Source organism: Anoplolepis gracilipes, chromosome 6, assembly GCF_047496725.1.
Source record: "Anoplolepis gracilipes chromosome 6, ASM4749672v1, whole genome shotgun sequence".
In the NCBI taxonomy this organism is placed as follows: Eukaryota; Metazoa; Arthropoda; class Insecta; order Hymenoptera; family Formicidae; genus Anoplolepis; species Anoplolepis gracilipes.
Window position 1 is genome coordinate 15,251,852 of NC_132975.1, and position 27,345 is coordinate 15,279,196.

The following is a 27,345-nucleotide window of genomic DNA, read 5'->3' on the forward strand; positions in this document are numbered from 1 at the left end:
TATTCATATACTAATTTATAAAAATCAAAAATATTTATTTGAGATATGGTACATATATTTACAGCTTCTTAAAATCAATTATAATAGGACGCATGTCAGTCTTGTCTTGTTAGAAAAAAATTCTGCCTGCTAGTTTCCATCATATCAAAATGACATAGAAAAAAAAAATTTGGTCAATGGAGATTACAATGTAAAGACTAATTTTTCTATCTTTATGGTATTCTTGTATACTAATGTAAATATTAAATTAGTATATTATGGGACTTTGAACTAAAATTTAATTTTTCACAAAAATAAAAAGCACAATGTTTAAATAAAAAATATTTACATTATACAAAATAGAAGGGAGCGGGCGAGAGATAATATATGACATTTCATTTCCTTGTGTGTTTCGTATTAAAGCTATCTTACTATTTTAAATAAAATAAATACAATGAGTGATGTAAATGGCTAATGTGTAATTTTAGGAAAGATATTAAAAATAGTTTTCCATTTGACTTTTTTCGATAATTATCATGACGTAAGTTTACCATGTAATTATAGGTTTAACAATAATTCGATTTCAACAGACAACTCTATGTTTTGTATCATATAAAAGTATCACGTCAAACATATTATTCGAAACGACCTATTTAAAAGTAAAATATTCTAGAAACTTTTTAATTGTACTAATCGTTTATACGATTTTTTTCTCCTAATATATATATTAGTCCGCGTGTATTGTTACTTTTACTATATACATGTAACATTCTATGAAACGAAATCAAAAGTAAAAAGATACAAACGACATTGCCGTTCATTCCTGCTGTTGCAAGTTGCACTGAATACAAAAATTATAATTAGGGTTTTGTATTGTAGTTTTACTATACCAGTTTTCGCGATAATTCGTAATCAATCATCATTAATTGATGGAAAATTCTGAATCTTGATATGATATGAAATTATGTCTATCTACTTACCCCTATATTACGTAAAAAAAATTATTATGACATTTAGTCAGAGTTCGACAAGATTGCGGCGTATCTAGGATCTTTCCTGATGTCCTTTAAAAATATTTTCGGATTGATATTAATCAATGTAGACAAAGTGAGACAGGTTAATCTCATATTCTGACCTCCAACTACCATGTACGTGTTCAACCCGGCCAGATTAATTGGACTGCTTGGTATTCCATAATGAGAGGACGGTTCACTCTTCATCTCTCTCGCTTCCAATTCTGCCTTTATACTGCGTGGCATCGATCGATATGACACAAAAGAACTCGATGGATATCTTGGCAATGGATTTGTAGATTTCCGAGCAACAGCCTTGAACACACGCGGACCCGGTGGTCTTGCGTACGAAGCGATCGATCTAGTCGTAGACTTTCTCGCGACAGCTTGAGGATTACCACTGCCTTTAAATACCGAAACACCGGGAATATTGCTCATCGCGGCCTCACCAAAGTCCAGGTTTCGTTTGGCCGGATTGCCAATCGAATTCTCCACAATCGAGCTTAAGTTACTCTCGGTCTTTACTGCGGGACTTGAATATTTCGTAGCACTATACGCAGAGAGCCGTATCGGCGTGCTAAAATATAGAGATTTGCGTTGTTTAATTAAATGTCTTGTTATAAAGGCGACAGTGGCGTACGAAATACAACGCGTTCTTACCATTTCGATTGATCCTGTTGCTGCTGCTGCTGCTGTTCCCATTTTTGTGGCAGATGAGAGTGAAACATGTTTTGATGCGCTATCTTATCGTTGTCAGTCTCGCACAATTCCTGGCACCACTGACAGATCCATCCGCCGCGCCGTTGAACTACAATCGATGATAGATTTCCCGACTGTTCTACAAAGTTGCGAGGCGATGTTTTGACAACATTCTTATTCGTCAAATCCTTCGGTGATGACAGAGGTGTCGCCTTATACTTAAACGGTAGATTAATTTTTGCGCTGAAGGCGGTTTCTGGACCTTTCGATTCCTTGTGCACGAGACTCCAATGTCGCTTCACAGATCGCAATGAATAGCTGCGGAAAATACAATAGAAACAAGTGTACATCACAATCGATTTGTCGACAGACATCGCAAGATCCTCTGCCTCCTCCTCCTCCTCCTCTTCTTCTTCTTCCTCTTCCTCCTCTATATCATCTATGGCGTCACAAGTATCGATATCCCGTTTCTTAGGTGTCGACGGCTTACTTATTGCCTCGCCGTAGGAAGATCTGACTGTCGATGAGACTTCCTGGTATTTTAACTGCATCGTGGGATGATTAAATTCCCAGTGCTCTAACATTTCGGCCTTGAAGGAACAACTGTAAGTGCAATATGAGCACTTGAGATTGTGCTTGGGAGTGACGTGCGATCTCATGTGCGATTTCAGGCCGGTGTAATTCATGGCCGTGAAGCCGCACACCTCGCACTTCTCTCGCATATCCGCACGATTGCCGACAGTGGCGTCGCTGGCGTCTTCCGTGTTCAATTTCCTCTTTTTGGTTTTTAGCGGACAGACGATACCATATTCCTTCTCCCAGAACTCGTTGGTCAGCTTCGCGTTTTCCGCGGATGGATTGCGTATAATCTCCTCTGGATCCTTCGGATGTTTCGAACGGATATGTTGACGCAGCAACGTCTCCGAGTTGTTGCTGCGGTCACAATAAGGACACAGGAAGTCGAATAGTTTCAAGTGCGAATACTGAATGTGCAACTTTAATCCGCGCGGACCATTAAAGGCCATCTGACAGTGCTTGCAGACAAGTGGTTTTTCCGATATCTCTTCGTTCTTCTCGCCAGCTGCGCATAAAAGTTATATACGATATACTTCATTTTATATAAATGGGCGAGAGATTGAGATGCAATAATTTTCAATGTGATCTATATACTTACATTTATTATTTTTGGGCTTATTTTCGAGAGTATTTGCCTCGTCCTCTTTCATATCAATTATAAGATCCTCATTATCCCTGCTATCACCATCATCGGTATCTATGCTGCTCCTATTAGCATCTCGAAGGATGTCGCTCTGCAGATTAGATATTTTAGCCGCGAGATTTACGGTTCTCTTGTCAGCTTGGGTTTTTCTTGGAGAAATTATATTATCAACTCCCCGACTTCCAGCAGATGTGTTACCGGATATCGTAACACTTTTGTAGATAACATTCATGTTTTTACAAGTCCCTGCTTTGATCATAACCGACTGCTTCGTCAGTAAAGTCTTTACCTACATAAAATTTATATAACTATTTCTCGCTATTCTGGCACCTTTAATATGATACAAAAAAAAAAGATTACAAATCTTGGTAAGAGCATACCCAATCCTCAATCGCATTGTCTGGAGAAAGTGGCTCGTCATTCATGTGTTCTCCATTATGGTGTTTTGTAAAATGTTGCGTTAATACATTACGGTTCACCGTTAAATATCCGCACGATTTACAATGCCACCTAAAAATAAATTCGTATAATAATATCTTAATATCTCTATATTATATTTTTGTAAAAAAATGAACAATTTCTGAAAACGTCATGATGTGCAGACCGCATCTTAATGTAACCTCAAGATAGTTTAAGCTTTAATATCACTTACCTCGCATAATTCAACTCTCTGTAAAGGTGATCTCTCATATCATGCTTATACTTGGTTTTGAAATGATTACACAGTGTACAGATGTAAAGGTTGCCGTCCGGCTTGCCGTAAGGTCCAAATCTTCCTACATCTGAGTCGTTCAATTCAGCCGCGCTCGTTTTAGAATCCTTGGCCGATTTGTTGACATTACGCGCTGCATTACCTTTGCTCTGCTCGCTTTCTTTCCTGATTTGTCCGCCTTCCACTTCTTCGGATAGTTTATCGCACGAAAGCGATCTCTTTGACTTTTCTTTAAACTGTCTATTATCATCGCCTGATTTTCCGCTTGATCTCATCTTAGCCGGTTTTGTCGAGATTTCTGTTTCGTTCTTGCGTTTACCCAGCGATACCTTTGAAGCTACGGGCGATGACCCCTCGCTCGTTATTGGGCCTTCGATCTCCTCTTCCAAAAGAATACCGCGAATATGTCGAATCCGCGGCATACTTCTTCTCCAAAGTGGCGTCGTATCGAAGGGCTCATCCTGCAGCCCACTTTGCTCCGTAGCTTCCACGTTACGTTTAACACCCTTTATCCTCTGATAGATCACGGTATAATCGGCATTGGAATCGTATGCGTGTTTGCCGCTTATATGTTGCTCAAGAAGCATCTTTCCGCTGGTTTTGAACGAACACAAGGTACACTTGTATTGACCGCTCTCGCCGTGAATGGTGTCCGCGTGAACAGTTATATCAGCTTTGTAAACACACTTGAAGTCACAGAGATTGCATTTCCAGTGATTACCGTCTCGATCGGGTACTTCTTCCTCCGTTTCCTCGTTAGTCGGCTGCTGAACGTTCTCCGTATTTTCGATTTCTCTAACTACTTTCACAAATGGTCTCTTCTCCGGATGCTTATCGGTAAGATGTCGCTCCACAACGTGTCTAGATGACATTTCAATACTATCAGAAAGCATAGAAAGTTCACTCGCGCGACGAGAAGAAAATCTTAAAACATTTGACAAATGTAATACTGTTTTTTTCATATATTAATTCTTTTGATTGGATAAACAGTCATCAATCATTTTATAATACCAATTTATTTTAATTATATAGTAATATTAATAATTATTATTAATTACAGTAATACTTGTCATATGTTTTAAAATTGTAATAAATTGTATAAAACGAGACATTTTATTAAAAAATATAAAAAAATAATGTACTCGTGCGCGCCGCAGAGTTGATAATTATATAAATATATGCAAACCTGTGATAATGATGATGATTACAATGAGAACATTTATAAAGCCTTGCATCGTGCATTTTTAAATGAACACCCATCTTATCGATTGCTATATTTTGGCTCTCTTGACCTGGTGGCGGTGGAGGACAATGCGGACAACGAAAATATGGTTCTTCCGAATGTAAAGCCTTCAAGTGATATCTCAGCATCGCTTCATCCACCGTTAAATAATTGCACTCGGTCACACTGCATACATACCTATTCAAGAGAAAGTTAATAATTGTCGAAATTATAAATGGCTTTCTGCAGAAAGGAACAGAAAGCCGTCCAAATGTCTTATAATATTTTATTGCAATCTGAAATCCGATATACCTTTTATGTTCTGGTACAAACTTTGGTATACTATCATCCTCTTCGCTTTCTTTGACAGTTTCTTTCGGCTTCCCTCCCATTCGCCCGTTTTGGTGTGAGCTACTAGCTAGATTCACCATCTTATCGAACATCTTCTCCTTCTTATCTAAACAAGGAACAGGATTGACAGGTCCGCTCTCGGGCACAGTTTCGTCTTTCGCGTGTAATTGCAGATGTCGAATAATGTTTGTTCGAACTTTCGTCGTGTAAGGACACACGGCACACCGGACTTCCCGATTGTAAATCGCCTGACGTGGTAATTGCTCTATCTCATCAGGACTAAACGATAACTTTTCCATATCTGTAGTCTTTTCAGTCTCTTGTTCCGTTCCGGATTTTGCACCTTTACGCTTCTTGGTTTTCCGTTCAGCGGATCCGAAAGGCTATAGAATTTATATACACGAGAGAATTACATGTTTTTTTTTTTAAATGGAATATAAATGTCTAATTAAAATTTAATGCAAATTTGTAATTATTAAATTAGTTATAAAATGAGAAAGACGTGCTTACAATTGCTTGTACGATAAAGAGGCCTTCAACCGACGGGTTTGTTGGATCTGCAGGAACTAATTTTGTGTTGAGATGTTTATGTTTTGTCTTCATATGTGCCTTAGCTTGATACGAGACCGGGTATCTAATTTTACATAGCGAACATCCGAAACGCTTCAATCCGTGAGCCTTCATGTGTTCCAGAAGAAAACCGATTTTAACGAAACGTTTTCTACAATGCGGACAAAACATATTTCTAAGAGGGTCTCCAAAATTACAGTTCTTAATATGCGTCTTCAATAAATCCGCGTTCAGTGCCGCGAAACTACACTCCAGATAACCACATTTGTACAGGTCAAGTCCAGCACGACCGGTGTCTTTAATGTCATCTAAAGTTAAAGGCTTTTCTGACTGCATGTCTGTAGATATATTCGTAGACACCTTTGAGGAAGTGCATTTATTCTCGCTAGAACCACATATTGCAGACTGCTCCTTTTTTTCAATCTTCAGCTCGACGGAAGACTTTGAATCTGTCGTTAGGTGATTTGCATCATTTTCAACGTTCTTCTTCTCTACAATTTTCTTCTCGGTTTCAATAGTCTCTAAAATCTCGATGTCACTGTCCTCCATTTTATCCGTGGACGCATCGTCATTTGAAAATGACACGTTACTAGAATTGGCGAGATTCTTTAAAAATTCTGAATTATCCAGAAGATTGGTGTTGACAAATTCGTCACTGCAATTGAATTCACTCGAGAATTCTAACGGATCCACTGCACTAGAGTCATTTACAGATGGCAGCTCAAATTCTTGTTCTTGAAGAATCTGATTTGTACTTAACTTGTCCTCCGATCCTTGCAGATAAAATTTATTTTTTAGAGGTTGTTTGTCGGCAACATTTTTACTCGCATTTTCAGTGGTACCATCAGTAAGAGACGCGTCTATAGGCTGCTCTTCCAAAGTATTTGTAACATTAGTTTCCATGTTACTCGTATTACTACAACTAGTCCCATCAGTAGAGCTTATCGAGTTGTTCGGTGTATTAGCCTGTTCTTGATTAGAAACAATTCCTACATTTAACGAAGCTGTAGAAGTCTGATCCTTTATTGCATCTTTCATAGAAGTATCCTTTTTTAAATCAACACTTAATTCGACATTTTCTTTGTCGATCTTCACAGGCTCATCAAAAGTTTGCATAACAAGTTGTTGTATAACGTCCACATTGCGTTGTATCTATAATACATATTTTGTGTGTTAAATAAAGACGATTGACAATAATCACAATCTCATTATGATTTCAAATAAATTTAAAATCAAAGTAATTTTGACGTTTAATTAATTATAGCAATTATACCGTTGGAGGAAACGAGCGTTCGAGCGTTTGTGGCAGTCGATTGTAATGAAAAGCGCTCAAATGTTGATACATCTCTTTCAAGTTCTCAGTACCATGTAAACAATATACACATTGATACTTGGAATATCCATGTGACTTGTAGTGCTGTAAATATTAAAATGAAATAAATAACGCATTTTGCATTTTCTAATAAAATTAATAGAAATAAATGGAAAAATACTTACAGAGAGAAGTGAATTTATCGTCTCATGTTTAGAGTTACATAAATAACATAGAAAGTGAGAAGATTGATGTTTCGTATTTAAGTGCATAATAAATGTTTCAAGTGAATAAAAAGATTTTCTGCAATCTGAAAATAATCAGTATTAATAATTCGACAATAAGATGTTACATATAATTTATCAAATTAATATTTTTTTTCTGTAATACATTAAAATATTGTATTACAATTGCATTACAATATTACACAATTATATCATATTGTATTATACATTATCAGAATTACTATAACGACATACCTTCTTGTTTGCACTTGAATGGCTTTACATAATCTTGACGATTAATATTTTCCAGTTTTTGAATTGGTTTGAGCATTTTACCTACTAGAAAGTAAAACCTGCTGCCAGGATGGTAAATCATCTGAAAAATGTAATCCATTAGTCACAGATATATTATTTTTCTCATTTATAAAACGTTAAAGTTAATTACTTGATGTTGTTGTACGTAGGATGGCGTAATGGCCCGATAGAAACAATAAACGCACTGATATCGACACGAACCATGTCTATCCCATAAATGAGCTTTCATGCTGACCCAATTGTTTTGATTCACGTAGCAATAAGCGCACTTTTCATAATCATACGGTGGTGCACTGTTATTTCGCATCCTAGTATCATTGCAATGTTGTTGATAGTGCTGAGAAAATAGTGAGATAGAGTCGGTCGTGTAATGGCAGTCACGACCCATACACTTAAAGAAATGAACTAGTTTCGTTTCCGTCAGCATGGCCGCGTATGCATCCACGGATTTTAACTTCAATGCAAAAGATGACATCGACACATCCTTGGACGATTTGATTAGCGGCACAGGTGTTCGTACTACGTTTACTATCTTTAAATTCGACGGGTTTGTCGACGGGATAGTCACTTGTTGCATTTTTGGGGCAATGGGCACGAAATTTGTGGCCAAACGGTGAGTACCGGTAGATTTGACCGAGGACGTTGACGGACCCTTGATCGGAAACAACGTCACATGCTCCGACACACTTGGTTGAATACCCTGAGCGTTTGTCAGCGATGATACAATATTCAATTTCTTCAATATTATAGGTTGATTGGATTTCCTCAAGATAGTAGGCATCCCTTTATTCTTTGGAGATATTTCCACTGCTTTTCTGATATCATTTACCTTAAAATATAACAAAAATAAAGATAATATATAGAATAATAATGACGATATAATAAGTTGAATTATTTGACAATATTTTAAAGATGAGAAAACATTGCGATTTATTCTTCACTTACAATAGGACTTTCATTTCCAGTATTGTCAGACCTGGGTGCTAGGCTAATTACGTTTTCAATCTTCAAGAACGAACATTCCTCCTCTGTGTCAATCTGCGACACGTTTACACTGTCCGACTGAGCTTCATCTAACAAGCGTATAATTTGATCCATTTTAATATTATATTATATTATATTATATTATATTATATTATATTATATTATATATATATATTATAAATAAATATTAATTAGTAAAACTTGAGATATTTTTTTCAGATATTTGTACTAATATTTTCAATTATTAGTAACACTATCACAACATATAGAGAGTTGTAAATACTTCAACCACATACCTGTACTGACTTGAGTGTCCTCTTGATTATCCGATTGTACTGGCATAGATAGCATATCACCGCTCAGTCGCCTTAATCTTATGAAATTCTTGGGTGGATTGGCATCATCGCGTGGCACGGGTATTTCCGTCTCCGACGAATGCTTGTCATTTGATTCTTTCGCTAACAAACGTTTAGCGGTAGCAATCGGTATGACATCGGGTGGATTCGGGATTGACGACATGGGCTCGCTCTTAATCTCCACTTTAATATCGACTGTTGGCTCAGGCACCGGCTCCAACGGTTTAACGTTCTGAAGCTGTGCGGCCAGTCTCTGAATTGTCGTTAGCATCGGATCCCGTGACGACGATGCGTTCATGCTCGACGTCTCCTTCAGGATCATGTTAACGTCGGTCGGCGGTTCGGAATCCGATTGCTCGCTACTGGAATCCGATTCGAAGATTGGGGCCGAACACTCGTTGTCGCTGATCTCACCGTCGCTCTCATCGCCTTTCTTGCTTAGATCCATGATCATGAGAGGATCCCTGATCTTTATTCCATCCGTCTTATCGTTCGTCACCTCTGATTTATCGATAACCGATTGTTCTTCCGTAGAAGAAGAAATTTTTTCACTATTCGATTGATTCGGGGCGTTCTGCTTGACGATTATATTGTTCTCAGACTCTAAAGATTCTACGGTAGAACTTGTGAGAAGCAATGAAGGATTTTCTCTTGTCTCCGGTTTGTTCGACGCTGATGAATCGCATTCGGGAACAGGACTAACGACGGTTTCCGTGCGCATCTTGTCTTGTAACTTGTCTATTATGGACAAACTTGGCTTAGAATAGTTCTTTAAAATACCGATATCGTGGGCAATTTCCTGCATCATCTTTTGCCGTTCCCGCTGTATTTCATCCTCTTTATTTTCCAATTCAGGCGGGCAAACAAATACGCTTAGATTACCAGTGCTCACCGGTCCTTCCGGCTCCTCTTGAGACACCACCTTTGGTCGTTCTTCCATTTCTTCTTCCTTGATGTCGATTGCTTCCTCCGTTTTCGGTTCACGTAGAATATATTCTTTGCCAGTATTACCATTATTATCTTGAGATACTTCCTTCACGGTATTTATCTCCAGCATATCTTTGTGTTCCACGTTTTCAAGTTCAGACATTTTTGGCTTTGTTTCTACAATGAAAGATTCTTCTGCATTGGCGGTCGGTTCTCGCAACATTTCATCGCTGCTACTCCTAACATTCTCGATCGTCGCAGACATATTAATCTTCAAGATCTCGACATTTCTCTTAAAATCTCGATGCCAAAACGTAACATGAGCCTCTACATTATTCCGTTTCAGCTGCACATAATTACAACTGCGACATAAGTAACCGTAGACGGCACCTTCCTGCGGTACATTATCCTCGGATACAGATTCGTTGAACGTGTCGTTCTGCTTGCGACACATTTTATAATAATGTGTTTTCATAGACGCCTTAGCCACCGCTTGATAAGGACATCTCTTGCAGTGGAATCTATATTCGCCTGTATGCGTAGTACAATGCTCGTAAAAGGCTTCAAGCGCCACGTCCGTCGCGCCTTCCGTGACAAAGTAACAGAATCTGCAATGGAACTTGCATACCTGGCTCGTTATTTCTGTCGCGGGTACTACAGTCGCGCTACTCTCCAAGATCGCGGTCTCGGCACTCGTCCGGTTAAAACGCGCAATAAGCACCTCTTGTCCGAGATGATTCATTTTGTAATGGTGAACAATATTTTTTCCCGTAAATATGCACAATAGACACTTGTACTTGTCCTGGCCGGCCCATACATAATCCATCAGTCGCTTAATCTCGATCCTGCCAAAGAGCTCCTCCATCTGCTCGTCATAAACGATCTCTAATGTTTCTTTACAAGGTGTGTTGGTGGTAGTTGACTCGACCGTACTCGATGACGTGATAACAGCAGCAGCATTTGTTGTACTTTCTACTTCATTTTTTTCGATCTTTATTGTAGGCTTATTTTCCTCGATGGAAATAAGCGACTCATCCAAAAGTGCTTCCTTCATTGCATCCAAAGATTCTGTTAACGCCAAATTTAACTCGTTATCATCTAGATCGAAATTATCTGTCTTTATAGGAATATCGCATTTTACTAAAACATTTAGATCGTTTCCAGTACGATTATGCTCGAGAGGTGGTTTTTCCTCTGCTGTAGCCTTGTTATCTTCCGATATCGATCTATTATCTTCGATGGTATCCATCGATGTATTGATTTCGGTATTTGTCTTTTCACTATTTGCCTGAACGGTGTTAGAGGAAACGATTTTCTTCTTCCTTTTCTTAGTAGACACTATTCCCATTTGCCAGCTAGATTTCTTTTTCTTCTTCTTCGTCAAGATCTTTTTCGCGTTCGTCTCAGTGGTTGACGGTTCGTTCGCGTCCTCATCGACATCTACTTCACTACCCTTGTCAGTCAGCGACGCGCTTTTCTCGGTCGTTGCCGGGACAAGCCCCACTAGGATGTTGCTCAACAATTCCTCTCTAGTAGACGTTCTAGCTGAACCGCTCGTTCTTTTTCCAGTTATTGTGCTACTCGACATGGAAAGATCTGATAGCACACTCTCCTCGTCCGTAAAGGATATTTCGTCCTCGCTCTTATCGTCAGTAAGCAAGGACGATTTTTTTGAGTTCGATTTTTGTTTACTCATGTTTTTGCCAGTTTGTCGTCGCTTCAAACTCGCCGTGTCCTCTGAATCCTGATCGGATTGCTTTTCCGGCCGAAGAGAGACATCCACCGCTGCGGCTAATTCGGACACATCTATGCCAAAACTCTCGTCGGAAGAGCTATCAAACATAACTTTAGACGAATCTATCTTTGCGATATGCGTCTTCTCTACGATCACTCGTGGTTCTTTCACAATATCTTTACGCAAGATACGTTTAGATCTACGTATCGAATCGTTGGTTTCCTCGTCGCAATCTCCTTCTTGATTCGACGTCTTATTGCCAGGGCTGTTCTTTCTCTCAGTCCGCAGAGCCAGCGGTTGATCCTCTTCACTATCAGAACTAGGAATAAATTCTTTAGAGTGTTTTCGATTACGAGTCTGTTTCATGTCCTTTGTATTCTTGACTTTCGATTTACTCGACTCTCCCATATTACGAGATCTCAAAGCTTTCTTCTTGTTGCTCACTACCGCTTCGGTATTTGACTCCGGGACCTTCTTTTCAGTCACATTCGACGTCTCATCCTTCTTAGAACTCGTCAACGTATCCGGACTCATCCCTGCGGCAGACTGATCTCCCTTCAATAATCGACACATACGATGACCTGTTGCTGTTACTACGCCTTTGCTAATAAACATTTCTCTGATATCCTCTTGCAACATTTCGAGAGAATTTCTTCTTTTCGTTTTTGTCTTTGGTTTATCACTAGAAATTTCATCAGCTCGGCCATCTGCAATATCAGACACAGATCCCGCACATTCTGTTAAATCTTTATTTTGATCCACCAAACGTTCTATGTTATCCTTGGATTTTTCTACTTGATTGCTCTTATCTTCAGCTTGCTTCTTCGATTTATCATCATCTTCTAATCGACTATTTACTTGCTTATTGTTTTCTGACTGAATATCAGTATTCTCATTACTATTTTCTTTCAACCGATCGTTCTCCTTATTACTTTTCTTTTTCACTCGTGCTTTTTTACTTTTATTATTGTCACCTACTTGAATGTTTTCGTCATGCTTTTCGTCATGCTTTTCGTCACAATTTTCTAATGAGCTATTATTTTTCTTCGTAGTAATATCTTTACTTACATTATCATCTACCGTTTCATTTTTCTCTTCTAAATTTTTAGGATCCGTTGTAGAAACGGGTGCTGGTCTCTCGTCGCTCGCATCAAGACCGGTAGTTAAAACTCCGAGCCTTTCTGCAAGACACTCATCGTCCGAGCTATCTGAAACGATAACTCGTCTCTTCTTTTTGGTTGAAATCTTCTTCGATTCAACCTTATCCTTTTTAGCTTCATCCTTATCCGAGCTGCTTTCAGAATCAGACTCGATAATCTTTTTGATCTTTTTGAGTTTTTTTGGCTCCAACGCCTCTCCAAGCTTCTGTATTAGCTTGGCTTGTTCAAATAATTTTTTTCCTTCACCAGACTCGAACGATTTCCTGATGAGCGCTTCAATTAATTCCTGCGTTACCTCTTCCTTCGGCTTTGACTCGTCCGCTTCTGATTCATTCTTTTTACTTTTTTCTGCATCATTAAACTTGGAATCGCTCGTTATCGAATCTGCTTCACCAATTTTTACCTCGTTCTTATTAGTTTCTTCGACGAGAGATGAAATAATTTCTCCTTCTTTTGTATTATTTTGCTTAGATTGAACCGAATCTTCCGTTACGCGATTGCTGTCGCTACTGCTACTTACTTCAGCGCTTGCACCATCCTTGCTCCTATTCTTAAAATATGAATTTTTATTTCTTTTCTTATTATCGCTTTTTGTATGCGACAAACCGCGTGAAACGCTCTCGATGTCTTTCGTCTTGTTGGAGACACGATTTGACTGCGGTGGTTCGGGTCGCTTAATTTTGGGAATCTTGAATTTTTGCAAACCGGAGCTTTGACTGGCCTTCGTGTCAATCACGCCGTACAGACTCTCTAACGGCGACTGCATCCTGTCTTTCGGTAACTTATCTACCTTCTCTTTCTCGGGTTCTGACTTTTGCGATTTTGCTTTTTCTTTCGTCGTTTTTATAATCGTCGTTCGTTTCCTAGGATCTTTCTCCTTGTGAATGGCATCTTTGGTTTTAGCTGGCGTATTCACGTGTTTATCTTTGGCAAGGCGTGGATCTCTAGGCGTGGAACTGCTGGTCTCTTTGGTCTGATTCAGGCTCGTTGTATTGTGCTCCGTACGAACACGTGGATCTCGATTCTGAAAGCTGTCTCGCCCCCAATCAGGTCGACGATTAAAACCAGGCCTCACTTCTGTCCTACTCTTTTCATAATATCCGTCTCTCCCACGGCCTCTGTTACATCTATCTCGCGTGCCCCAAGGATAAGGTGTGCTGGGTCGCGGATACGAAGTTCCTGTGGGATTTTCTGCAACTGGAATTCCACAAGGGATGGCATTTTCACTCGTCCGGTTGGGTAACCCTTCCCAATTCGGTCTCACATGAGGATATTCCGTTGATCTATCGACGGTGAAAGCTGGATCGTAAGACCCTTGACCCATTTGAAAGCCTCTGTATTGCGACGTAACCGGAAACCCGGAGGAAGACATTAAAGGAGGTATATCCTCCCGAATATTTTCTGGTCTTGCGGTCACGTGACTCATGTCTTGCGGTCGCGCAGTAGGAGTTATTAATGGTCTGGGACCAGCGGGTAGAGTTGGACCAGCCGGGAACTGATTTGGCCTAAATTGAGACTCTATCGGATGTTGATAAGGATGAGTAGGTTGGGCTATTCCGCCATATGTAGGAGGTGCCCACTGTGCGTGGGCGCCTCCAAATGCATGATCGTTGGTGATCGCAGAAGGCTGCCAATGCATCTGATTAACGTGCATGTTGTAGTAATCGATACCTTCTATCACAAATTCGCTCTCCGGCCTAGACGGAGGAGCCGTATCCTTTCGCCCTTCCGGTGGTAAGTTTGGCCGTCTCTGATATAATGGAACGTTTCTCTCGTCCGGTTTGTTCGCAATATTATGATAAAGAATTGATGTCTGAGGTGCTGATGCTTCTTCAGGAATATTGGAACCACCAGCTAATTTATCTTTCGCGATCTCATGACTATGAGAGTCGCGTTGACGTGGATGCCTCTCATAATTATCCGCGTAACGTGGTTCTTGGAATTTAGAATTAGAAAAAGGTGGTTGCGATACCGAACGATGATCGTTCAATTGATGAGACGGTCCTTTAATCTCGCTCGACTTCACGCCCGAGGTTCCTGCTGCATTCGGCAATTTTCTAGGAGTGATCTTAACTGTATGCTTGTCCACTTCCTCCGATCGCTTCTCGTTTTCTCTGTCTGATAGCAAGGAATTTTTCGATGCTTTATCGTCTTTGGTCGCGTCCTGCTTGCCTGAATCTTTTTTATCCTTCGCAGCGTTTTCGCTCCTTTTCTCGCTGTCGCCTTCATCGTTTAACAGCTCCGCCAGATCTTCCATAGACAGCGGAGGCTCATTCGAGAAAGGTGGTGGCGAAAACAGAAACGGTATCGACGACGGTTTCGACGGTAACTTGGACGACGTGTTGTGATTATCTTTTGGTCTGGGTGACGTAACTGCAGGTTTCGCAAACAATATCTCGGGATCAGGAGACTTGAGTCTCACCTCCGGAACGTTGACGGGTGATTCCGCTCTAGGAGAGTTGTTGTCGATTATTACGTTCAAATTTAGCTTGTTTCTCGCTAAAACTGACGTTAATCGCCTAGAGCCACCGAGAGAAGGCACTGGAACGGTTGGTATGTCTCGTGAATCCAACGCATAGGTTCTGCCATCGTTGACTTTTTGAGGCAGATTGTTACTAATCAATTTCGCCGCAGCTGCTACGTCGTTATCAGAAACAACTTGCGAAGGCTGCCTATCACCTCTGCTCTTTGTAGTAGTATGTCTCTCCGATTCTTCCAGCATATCCCACTCGGAGAAAGAAACATCGTCTGAATTAGAATCTGTCGGTGATGAGATGGTTATTTCCCTCGCGTGAGCGTTATCCGTAAGCGTTATAACCGGTATGTTACGAGATTGTCGTCGTCTGTTATTTTGAGATAAATCGTGTGTGTTACGCTCCGTAGGAATTATTACAGGCAAAATTTGGATATCAGGACTGGAGGATCTAACAGTGTCCGGACTCGCCGGTGTTTCTTCGATTTCTACATCCTTTTCCACGTCTTGCTCCCCCGTTTTCTTGTTCTGATCTGATGAACTAAATCGTCAAAAAAATTCATTCCTTATATGTAATATCTATTATTTTCTAATATATATATATATATATATATATATATATATATATATATATATATATATATATTGTGGATTTTAAGAATATACTGAGCGACAAATTTTGACTTCAAAGTTTTTTCATAATTGCTTAATTTGCTTTTTTGTAATTTTTGTACAAAATAAATGTAATACTCACGTTGAAGGTTGCGGCGTGCAATCATCATTTTGCTTAGTTGGCAATTGCAAACCGAGTGTATTTCCCTGAAACTCGTGTCGAATTAGCATAATTAAAATACAAAGATCAAACATGCACTACGAGAAAGCCTGAAAAACATTCAAAGTACAAACAAAATAGTGCAAACAAATTATTATAAGTGTGAAGAACTGAAGGATTGAATACCAAGCGACTACAATTCTAGAGACGAGAAATAAAACTTGTTCATTATTATGTGTGTTTTCATTATACATCCTCTATATACGGTGCATTTAAAATTATATTTTAAAACAAGTGCGTATAAAAGAAGTGCAAATTTCCAGAATTTTTCGTAATATCTCTAACTGTACAGATTGATAGATATAGATATTATACATAGAGATTTTCAATTGCGTAATATATCGTGATGAGAATACCGCGACATTTCCGAGATAAAATAAAGCGCAGTAGATCTGATTTTATTTTGGAGAAAGAAAATTGAATTTAGATTTTGCCACATACTTATTAATTTCTCTATTAAATTTGAGAATCTATTTTCTTGTTTTTAATTGTCAACTTTTAATTGTAAGAAATGTTTTGCTTTAAATTGTGCACTGTACAAAACAACTAAAGAATAATATAATTATATATTTGCAAAAATATAACAATTATATTATATAGCAAATAGATGTAAGCAAAATATGTAGATATATACAGAGTGTCCTAAAGTTTATTTTTCCAGTATTAATAACGTAAATATTAAATATAGGGAAACTTGGTAAAATTTTTAGAACACTTTATATAGTTTAATAAGCATATTTGTAAACATCAAGTAAAATAAATTAACATGTAACAAGTATATATTTACCTTTTCTACTCTAATTTGCAATTTCTGCAGAACATGCTCGCATCGCTGCAATGTCTCGATCTTGAATGTCTTCAACCTATTCCGCCAATAATATTTTAGTTCATTAAAGAATGTCTACACTACAGTATCGTATTTTTCATATAGTATTATTCTTTTACAATTAATTAATTAATAATTAAAACAGTAAAGCCGTAAAAAAATTTCAAAAACTGATACCAAAAAAAAAAAATTATAAAGTATGCAAGCAAAATTTATATATTAAACTATAATTAATTAATTAATAATATAATAATGTTTGTATAAATTTTCTATCCAACATACTTTCGCTTGCTATTTGACAGAATCCCGTGTAAACTTTGCATTTTCTGCAATTGAATTTCCCGATTGTTATCCTTAACGTTTTGTAGCCTCACAATCATCGCTTCCAAAAATGGAATGTATTTTTGCATTTCTTCAAACTTCTTGTCGTATTCATCCATCTTGTATCCTGTTTGTTGTTAATCTGCATTAAGACAAAAAAATTATGCTATTTTTTATAATTATTGTTATATCTTTTTATTTAATTCTACATATTCATTATATTTTAAAAATTAAAAGGAAAAAGCAACACAATATCAAATATAAATACATTTTTTCGTGTTACACAAACCATGTGTTCAAACTTTAATTTTTGTGGCCTTGTTTATTTTTCAGGACACACGTATTTTACCTGCCCATACAACTGTTAAGGGGTGAAAACACTCTTGAGAAAAACCGGTTTTTATATTTCTAAGCAAATACCGCCGAAAGAGATATAAGAAAAAGTTTTATTGTTTTAAAGTACATTAAAAACCATAAAACTTTTATTGGAAACGTTTTCTTATATCTCTTTCGAAGATATTTGCTCAGAAATATAAAAACCAAACTGGTTTTTCTCAAGAAGGTATTTTCACCCCCTCAACGGCCAGGTATAAAAAAAATACGCAGGGGAAAACTTCCATATCTTTCCTTGTAAGGATGGGCAAAGTTTGATTATTTATATATATATATATCTCTCTCACTCTCTTTCTTTCCCTCTCTCTCTCTTTCTTCTTCCGCTTTCTCTTCCTCCCTCTCTATCTCTATCGAGATGAAGACGTATGTTATTATATATTTCAGTTGTGTGCGCAGGGTTCTCTTAATTTTATATGAGCATTAATTCTTTTAAACACACTTACGTCGACATAATTGTAAAGAATGGCATATAAAATCCTAATTATCGTAACTTGATAAAAATATATAGTCAAATAATTTCATTATTATTTAAACAGTCGTCTTTTTTATTCCTTAGATACGAAGGAATAAGTTGTATTCTCTCTCTCTCTCTAGCGGCATTAACGTAGAGTTAAAAATTACAAAACACTTTGTTACAAACTATTTCATAATTTTTTGCTATCGCAGAATGTCAAGTTTCATCCTTAAAAAACAATTATGCAATAAGCTCGAGACTTTGCAGCATGCCTCCTTGGCCGTTTGTTCTATTTCAATCTTTCGAAAAATCGACAAATATTTCAAACTTTTATTTTTATTAATTAATGAGATTATATTAACTTGTCGCAAAATTTATCGTAAAACAAATACAGTGTAATATTCATTGATGATTCTCCTCATCTATTAATCTTCGTGCACTGCATTTTACCTAAAAATTTTCATTGAAGTAATAAAAGAAGCACCTTTTACAATTCTTTTCCTGAAAATGTTTGGATCATTAAAATACAACACAATAATGCAATTAATAAAATATATCATAAAGCACGAAGGTTGCTATTCGTTGCTAATATAGATCACACTTTCAGTGATACATAATAAAAAATCATCGTGCGACATTGACACGCAGCTGTGTTTGTTTAATGAATATATATGTATCTCATAGTGAGCAAGCTCTTACACTTGTGTAATACTGTTTTTCCCTTTTTTTCAGTTCTTTCTTTTTCCACTTCATATTCCATTCTTTTTCCATTCTGTTTCGTTGTTGGCCGCAGGATAATAGAATTTCAACGTGATTTCACACGATAGTTGCGCAAACATTACTTCAAACATGCAAGTTGATGTTGCACTTGAATATATTTTTTCAGAATTTCTTCTATATATGCACAGAGTTGAAAGACCGAGAACGTCCTTCGGGACGAGCGTCCAATCTTCGTCAAAGGGCTGAATGACGATGCCGTACTTCGACCAACGTACACACTTCACTGTGACGATCGATTATTTTCCGACGATTCTCCGCGCTCTGTCACAGCCGTTGTTCACAAGGTGTACAGGGTGAGCCATAAATCATCCGCTACATTAGATTAAAAAAAAATGTAATTTCTCTTTCTCATAAAACAAATAAATTAATTGTAAGATTTGATTAAATTTGATCCTATTTTAACAGATTAATATTGAATTTAATAGAATTAAAAAAGTTTTTATTCTCATTTTCAGCTTGTTAATCTGAAAACTTTTTCATCAAAACGATTTTGTAATTTAAATCATATGTACTTTTGTAACTTATATTACTGTATTGACGTTAATTGCGACAATTATTCACACAAATCAGTATCGCTGTTTGTAATATAATCATACATGTGCTTAAAAAATACACATATTATTATTACATATAATTTCTTCTAAAAAAAATGTTTTAATTATATATCCAAAATTTTACATATTTTGTAATTTCTAATTTATAAAACACTGTGTATAGCAGCACACGCAGTCGCATTAGGTTTACGCAATAACGTAAGTAATACGATATCCCTATTTTCGCTGTAATAAACGTAAACTTTTCCACCAAAGCTATAGCTAATCATGATGGTGCTACACAGTAAGGAGACAGATATTGATCCAATCAACCCCTTTTGCACGTAATGCGCTGGAGTGTTTAGTACATAAAAACGATATTTCGATGTTTAAAACGTTGAGATTGATAACACAACATATATAACATTCTTTTCGAAATTAAAATAATTCTCTTAAGTATATTTATAGACCAATATCTGTTTTTATAACAGTATATTTATAATAAGCGAGTAATATTAGAAAGATATTCTTTTCAGATTATAAACCATAATTTGTTTCTTTAAATCGAATTGTATTAGTATATAATTTCTAATTTGAGGAGAGAGAGGGAGAAAAATAATCCTCAATATCGCTACAACATTACTTGCAAATATCGTTGAAAATCACTATTCAAACAGTGAAAAAATTGTAAAAATCATTTGCTAATTCATTCAAGTAATATTTATGCACAATGCATATGTCAAAGCAACATAGTGAAGAAATAATCTGTAAATCAACACTTAATTAAACACTGAAAAAGTACTGAAGATATACGTACATGTGCGCATAATCTAAATAATATATTTAATTTTTATAAAAAATATTACTTATAAAAATATTTTATAATCTTTAAACTTTCAAGATTGTATAAAATTTATTAAAAAATCGATAACTTTTTAACATACTCTTTTAAAAAATTTTTAAATGTTTTAAAATATTGAAAGATTTTGAAAAGACTTATTACAAGTAAACGAAAAAAAAAGTGACAACACACACACACACACACACACACGCACAATTTTTTTATGTTGAATGCATATTATGACATTATATTATACGCATGTGACTCGTTGCGGTCATTAATTTGTGGTAGTTAAAGTACATATGTATATATAGGGTTGTATAATATATTCCAGGAATATTAAACTTGCGCTGAATTGTGTCATTATATACATTACGTAAAATGTCATAATACGTGTCTTTTTCAACAACATATAAATGTACACATTTAAAGCTTGTTATTTCTTGTAACATTTCAAATAAATTTCTGTTCTCTTTTTCAGCTTGATTATATCTTTGACATAATTTTAATTTCAGATTCACAGAGATGCTACGAGATATTCCATCTTGAAATTGGAAAAGCTGACATCCAGTTGCATTCTCGAAAATTCGAGTATTCATTAGTTTTACGATCTAATTTATCTATATGAAATCACATGAATTTCACAATATCAAAAACTGATACTGAGACCGTCTTCGTTGAAACACTTACACTTTTCACAATTTTGCACTATTTTAAAACAAACACATTTATGTTTTTGAAACACTCACATTTCTCGCAGTAAATCATAAACAAAAATTTATTAATATAAACTGACAAAGAGCACGTTGCTTTATATTATATTTTACACACACATACATAATCTGAAATAAATTTATAAAAATATAAAGTAAAAAAAAATTAATGTTATATGTATACATAATATATTTTGCAGAATTTCAGTATATCTCCCGAAAATGATATTAAGTGTGATTTTATCATATAATTACCCTTAAGAATTACACTTAATATACATATATATTTCTATTTTAAAATAAAACGAACAGTTAATTTTGTTTATAGACTTAACATCGACTATGTTTACACATCACTCCTAACCGAATTTAATAACATCCGTAGAATTCATAGTTTTGAAAATGACCAATCACAGCTCTTCCTCTGAAAAATAGATTGTGATTGGCTAGTCTTGAACTATAGATGTTATTACTCCATAAATATAAACGACATAGATATAAGATAACGATCAATTCAACATATATATACATAAATAAGAAATAACCACTGGAAGCACTTGCAACTACTTCCCAAGTTTATTCAATCACTTAAGACACATATATTTAATCTCAAATCAAATAACTCGAAAAAAACCAAAGTTATTGGAAGAAGAATCTAACCTTCTTATATTTAAGATCTTGTTAAGATGACCTAAAATCACAAATAAGATGACCACACTTGAGATGATTTTAAATATAAGAACAGACTATAAATATCGACCTTTATCGCCAAAAATTAAATATTCAGATTGAAAGTCGAAGTACAGAAAAAAGGCTGTTCATTCAAAGACATTCTCAGAATTTCGATTATCGGTTAACGAAATTGAGATCGCGCCGAAACTACAATAAAATCGAGTAAATTGTGTAGACTTCAGAAACTTCAAGAGACGATCTCCGAAACTGCTGATCGGAAAGGGTGCCTTTGTTCATGCAACGGTGGGCGTAGCTATTGTGCACTGGTTCAGAGTTTGTCTTTCTTCTACAAGAGTAAAAAGGAAGAAAAAAGGTGGATTATGAACCTAGTTCATCTGGCTGCGCTAACAACTGCATAAACCAAGGCATCCAAAATGGGATATTCGTCAAAAATTGCACATGATAAAATAAAACTTGGTAAGAGTCACATATTCACTTATGGTTTGTTAAGATCGCCAACAGGTAGTTAACTACACGATGAACACATATTCACATACATACCAATGCCCAAAATTCTATTTATCGAAATTATTCAGCATCACTAACTCGATCCATCACTCTCTATATTCCGACAAGGTGTCGCAAGATATACTGTACGTCTATTGTGTGTAACTTAACGATCCAGAAAAGTACAAAGATACAGATCAAATGTATTAGACGACAGCAGCTCAATTCTGCCAGTAGACGGCGCAAAGCGCAAATGCTCGCTGTGGCGGCGCCACTTGGCTAAAAAAACTTCTGGCTTTCTATTTGGAAATATGTCCTAACGAAAGCAAGTTTTAGTCGTGATTGACTATTCAAATTCAGCTAGAATAATACATCGAGAAACAATACATGAAGTTGAAATACTAGAATATTCAATTAAAAAATATAACGAATCAAAGTGTCTATAAGATTTATTTAATACATGTGATTAATAAAAACTAGAATTTATTTTTTGTAACCGAAGTGATAAAAAGACCGAAAAAATATCAATAGATTTGAAAATTTCGAGCTTAGAAATATAATAGAAATAAAGCAAAAAATCTAATGTTTTAATATTTGACAAATATATCATTAAAACATTTGTGATGTGTTTCTAATTTAACACAAATAATTTATATTAAATATTGCACACATTTTATTTATAGAGTAGTAGGAATCTCTTTTTGAAAATGTGATATGTTAAAAGAATTTTCTATATATGTAATACATTAAATCTACCACGTGAAAAGTTGTAATTTGCTCTTTTTAACACTAAATACACTTTTAAAATATCTCAAAAATTTCTGATTTTGCGAAATATTGAAATGTATAGCATATATATTTAATGCAATTTGTTAAATCCATGAAAATGATTATGGTCGACAACACGTCATTCGTTACGTAAATCATGTAACTATAGTGAAACGTCAATAAAAGAATACATTACACATACAAAAATCGTTTCCTTCTCGTACTATGTAAAGTTTCATGCAACGTATAATACGTATGATACAAGATAAAAGAGATCAACGACTTTCCTATAGTAAAAATGTTGTACAGCCTTTCGTGTGTCGGGACTACGAGTCGTACTCGTGTCACACAATGGCGGCTCCATTTGACAATTGCTTCTCTTTAAACAAGCAATATAAGCTCGACCAAAAATGATTTCGTAATATATATTATTACGCGAGAATCTTGAATCTTATTACAAATCTGCACTACAAACGTGAAAATTGAAATGATAAGAATCTATTTTAGGGAGAAATCTTGGTCTGATTGCACGTATAAGAATCTAAAGAATTACAAAACTCGATTATAAAATTAATTCGATCGTCTCTCTGTCTAAATTATTCCGATTTATAAATAACGAAGCGAATTCAAGCGATCCATAATTAATAAGATCCGTTAGTGCAATCGCTCCTGAGAAAAAGTATTTAAAGAAACACAAAAGGGAGACGACTTTATTTTTGCGCACCTGATAAATCATTACACTCGGGAGAATCAGCCGGCAGTGCATCGATCGTCTCCTATTTCTCGTTACGATCCTGCGACCTCAGTGCTCCAGCCTTCTCTTTGTCTTTGTCTTTGTCTCTCTCTCTCTCTTTGCTATCGCGACAACCGTGTAACCGCGATGTTTCATCGACACGACTCCCCTTTCGCTTTGCGTTTTGGCATACAAAATTACACCGCACACAATGTTGTGATTACTTCGCGGCACTAAATCGCCTCCGGTGATTTCCTCTTTTCAAGCTTCTTGCAGCGCTCTCTACAGCCGTGTGCAACGCCATGTGGGAAACTAGAGCGTCGACAAAGCAACAACAACGCGACGACGATGAACTCGTTCTGTGTCAGACCCGAGACACTCGTCGCACATCGATGAGAAGAACCCACGAAGATTGTCCGTCGCCGCTACAAATTTTTCGATGGCACGATCATGAGCGTACACCGTTTAAAATTAACCGTGGTGAATATTTCTTCTATCAGTATTATAGAAGGAGATAGCCAATCGTTATTCCGGGGCTAATGGATTCAAACCGCCGGTTTAAGTTGTTTGTTATGAGATGCTAAAATAACGTTTTTCGCATAAAAGAATACTTTCGCTCTGTTTATCCATTTTATCAACTTTCTATTAAACAAAGTCATACATGTTACCTCTACATGATCTTTGTCGATTATTCTTGCGTATTTTTGCACATGTAATTTTTTCCTTAGGTTGCTTTGCTAGCGTTTCTTGCAAAGCAAATGTAATTTTTAAATCTCGATTCGTACATAAAAATTTCCCAATGAACTTAATTACACCCCTTAAGAAAAACACAGCAAAACTCGCAGAGAGACGCGAATCAGATTCCCAACGAGCGACGCAAATTCTTATCGATTCGCATTGCAAAGTTGACGCAATGACTTCCTGCGCACAGCTGACGAAGTTTCATTGATATTTCACCTGGAACGTCTCTCATACGCCACGCTATCGTTGGAGCTTGGAAAATTATTATCGCTCGTACTCGAAGCGCATTTGCAGAAGATACAACACCAATACACAACACTTTACACACCAGTAGGACATTATTAAACACACAATTATTTTTGTACTTAATTCGATTTGTAATAAATTACACTGTCTTTTTCCTTATCGTTATTGCCTTCAACTTAAACAGAATTCAGTCACGAGCAACGAGTTTTAAGCCCCGATTATCACATAATAAATATCGAGCTAAATAAAGCGTCGTCGTAGCAAGACATAGTCTCGATTTATTATCCCGATCGTAATACCTTACCTTTAGATACTGCGATAACCTCTTGCTATTCCGAGGTCTGTAAGTTGTTTCGTGTGGGAAACGCGTTCTTCTTTCAACTGCACGGATCTTTCATTCGTATCAGCCGTCATAGCGCTCGTTTTAAGTCCAGTGCATCTATATATGAGAACAAACTGTATATGTATTGTCCGTCTTGTACCGAAAATGATTAGAAATCAATCCGCCAATGCTTGGAACAATCATTCGCTATGTATATTGTTCCTTTGTTCACATTCGCGGCATATATTTATTCCACATCGATTCGAACGAGCATGCTCAAATATTCCAAGAGAAAGAGAGCAAGGGGATTGAAATAACGAGAGTCATCGAGTTTAATTATTATCTTGTCACCTCACATTGTGCGTTGCTCTTGCGCCAAAAATGTCGAGGCTCTTTGTGTCGAATAAAAAAAAAAAAAAAAAAAAAAAAAAAAATGACGGTACGTATAGATCTTGACTCGCAGTTATGGTGACGCGTTTCTCGACGATTCGTAGATTACGTCACGAATGGTTCTGCTAAAGCAATGTCCGAGAGTCCGACGATCCCGTTGGATTCTTGCGGCGCAAAGATCTCTTTCGCTGGGATTCCTCGCGATCACGACGGACACTGTCGGCGAAAAAAGGGCGTCACAACCGCCAAGGACCGGTAATGAACAGTATCGCACACGGAACACTTCGACCTGCTGTGCGAGAAGACAATTCATCATTATTACATATACGTTTATACGCGCATCTCGAAAGGCCAGCGAAACGCACAAAAATCGTCTCTGTCTCTCTCTCTCTCTCTTTCTTTCTCCTTCTCTCTCTCTTTCTCTCTCTCTCTCATTCGGCACGATCTCGATCAGTCCGACTCCCCGTAGAACTCCCGTAGAAACGATAATCTCTTTTCCCGAGCCGACCGTTTTCCCTTCGTCGCTCGCGACGCCTTTCGCTTTCTCTTTCGTCGCCCGCGAGAAAAGCTAATCGTCCGCGATCTAATTGTGACGGACGCGCGAGGGAGTTGATCGAAGGGCGCGCGATGCTTTACTTTACGCAATGGCCGCCGTATGGACGGCACATGGCGCCGCAACAAAATTATAGCTCGCGCCGTCGATCATTGTTCCTTCCTGCTCGCGGCTACCGGCCGCGTGATCTGCGATTGCCGCGATGAACGTTCTACGATTGCGACATCCGATCGACGTTCCATTTCCTCGAATAAAACTCCCTCTTACCTCACGAGACTCATCCCATCGAGTCGTCGTATTTCCTGATTGACAAATTCGAGTCTCCTTGTATCGCGTACGAAAGCGTACGTTATGCGTATGTGTGCGTCCTCTCATTTCTCGCACAAAGTAATCGTTCGTTGTCGGCTAGCAGAAGGAAATTGTGACTCGATGGGAGTCGAGACGAAAGGAAAGAAGGTTCCATTGGATCTCGCAGGATCGTAGAATGTACGATAGAGGAGCGCAGTATTTTAATCGCAAACGGGGGCGCCATAAGAGTATTATAAAGATTACTACGAGATAAATCAGAAACGTCTAAAAATTACTCACATTCAGACGCATCATAGCGTGACATGGAGACATACGGATTGTCGCTAAGCGACGCTGGTTTCTAATACTGGGATGGCCGCGGATATCGCGATAATAAATTCAAGAGAACGTAACTCGCTCGGAAGGAAAAAGTAAAAAAAAAAAAGAGAGAGAGAGAGAAACGATCTCTCTCGTGAATGTATTTGGCTACGAATGCGACAGCGGAAAAATCTATAGAAGGCGGAGGGCGGAAGACGGAAGGAGGTTGGAGGGGGGGAGGGGAGGGCAGAGCAGGGACGATTCGATATAAATTATATGCTTCTCGATTTCGTCAACTATGTTCAAACTGTCCGGCGGCCGCGAGATTTAATTTGGACGAATTTCCGCGTCGCGAGACGTAATCGACGTACCTATCGCGATTCGAAGGCGTTACGACGTAAAATTCGCGGGACGAGACTCTCGCTTCGATTCCGCGGTTGACGTCTCGCGTATCGCACACCCGACTCCTCGCACTTCGCATCGCGGACAACCGTTTCGCCACGATTCGCAACACTATGCACATGCAACGAGATTCGCGTCTATACGTGGGTTTCTCTCTCTCTCTCTCTCTCTCTCTCTCTCTCTCTCTATCTATCTCTCTCTCTAATTTCTGCGCCTCAGGCTCTTGTGTCTGATTGCGAGTTCGAGGAAGCGAAACGCAATACGAGACTCTGCGCTCCGCATCCAGGGAAATGTCTCTCCGTATGAGTCGGTTGCGCCAGCTGATCCGCCATTACACCTGCACCCTGAACCTACAGCTTGTGCCACCTAGCAGAATGCAGGCGCAGGCGCAGGCGCATGCGCATGCGCGTGTCGCAATTCGTAATTTATGGACGTTGCATGTATATTTGCTCTAAATGCGC

At 37.5% G+C, this 27,345-nt stretch overlaps 1 protein-coding gene across 7 annotated transcripts; it reads right to left on the reverse strand.

Annotated features, from left to right (window-relative positions):
* Positions 1 to 14: 14 nt before the first annotated feature.
* LOC140667269 (uncharacterized) lies at positions 15 to 26,829 on the reverse strand. Of its 7 annotated transcripts, none has more exons than XM_072895031.1 (19): positions 26,465 to 26,829; positions 24,916 to 25,050; positions 17,192 to 17,372; positions 16,871 to 16,946; positions 16,006 to 16,070; positions 8,897 to 15,792; positions 8,562 to 8,689; positions 7,747 to 8,445; positions 7,557 to 7,677; positions 7,263 to 7,387; positions 7,039 to 7,182; positions 5,706 to 6,917; positions 5,157 to 5,578; positions 4,809 to 5,042; positions 3,563 to 4,501; positions 3,291 to 3,420; positions 2,866 to 3,199; positions 1,653 to 2,772; positions 15 to 1,569 (listed from the first exon to the last, which is right to left on the reverse strand). In XM_072895031.1, the coding sequence occupies exons 3-19, from the start codon at positions 17,347 to 17,349 to the stop codon at positions 993 to 995; spliced, it is 13,380 nt and encodes a 4,459-aa protein (XP_072751132.1). In that variant the 5' UTR covers positions 17,350 to 17,372; positions 24,916 to 25,050; positions 26,465 to 26,829; the 3' UTR covers positions 15 to 992. The 7 variants fall into 7 exon arrangements, with proteins under 7 accessions (XP_072751132.1, XP_072751133.1, XP_072751127.1 ...); XM_072895032.1 differs by having other exon boundaries at positions 3,563 to 4,483; positions 16,006 to 16,076; XM_072895026.1 differs by having other exon boundaries at positions 16,006 to 16,076.
* Positions 26,830 to 27,345: the final 516 nt, after the last annotated feature.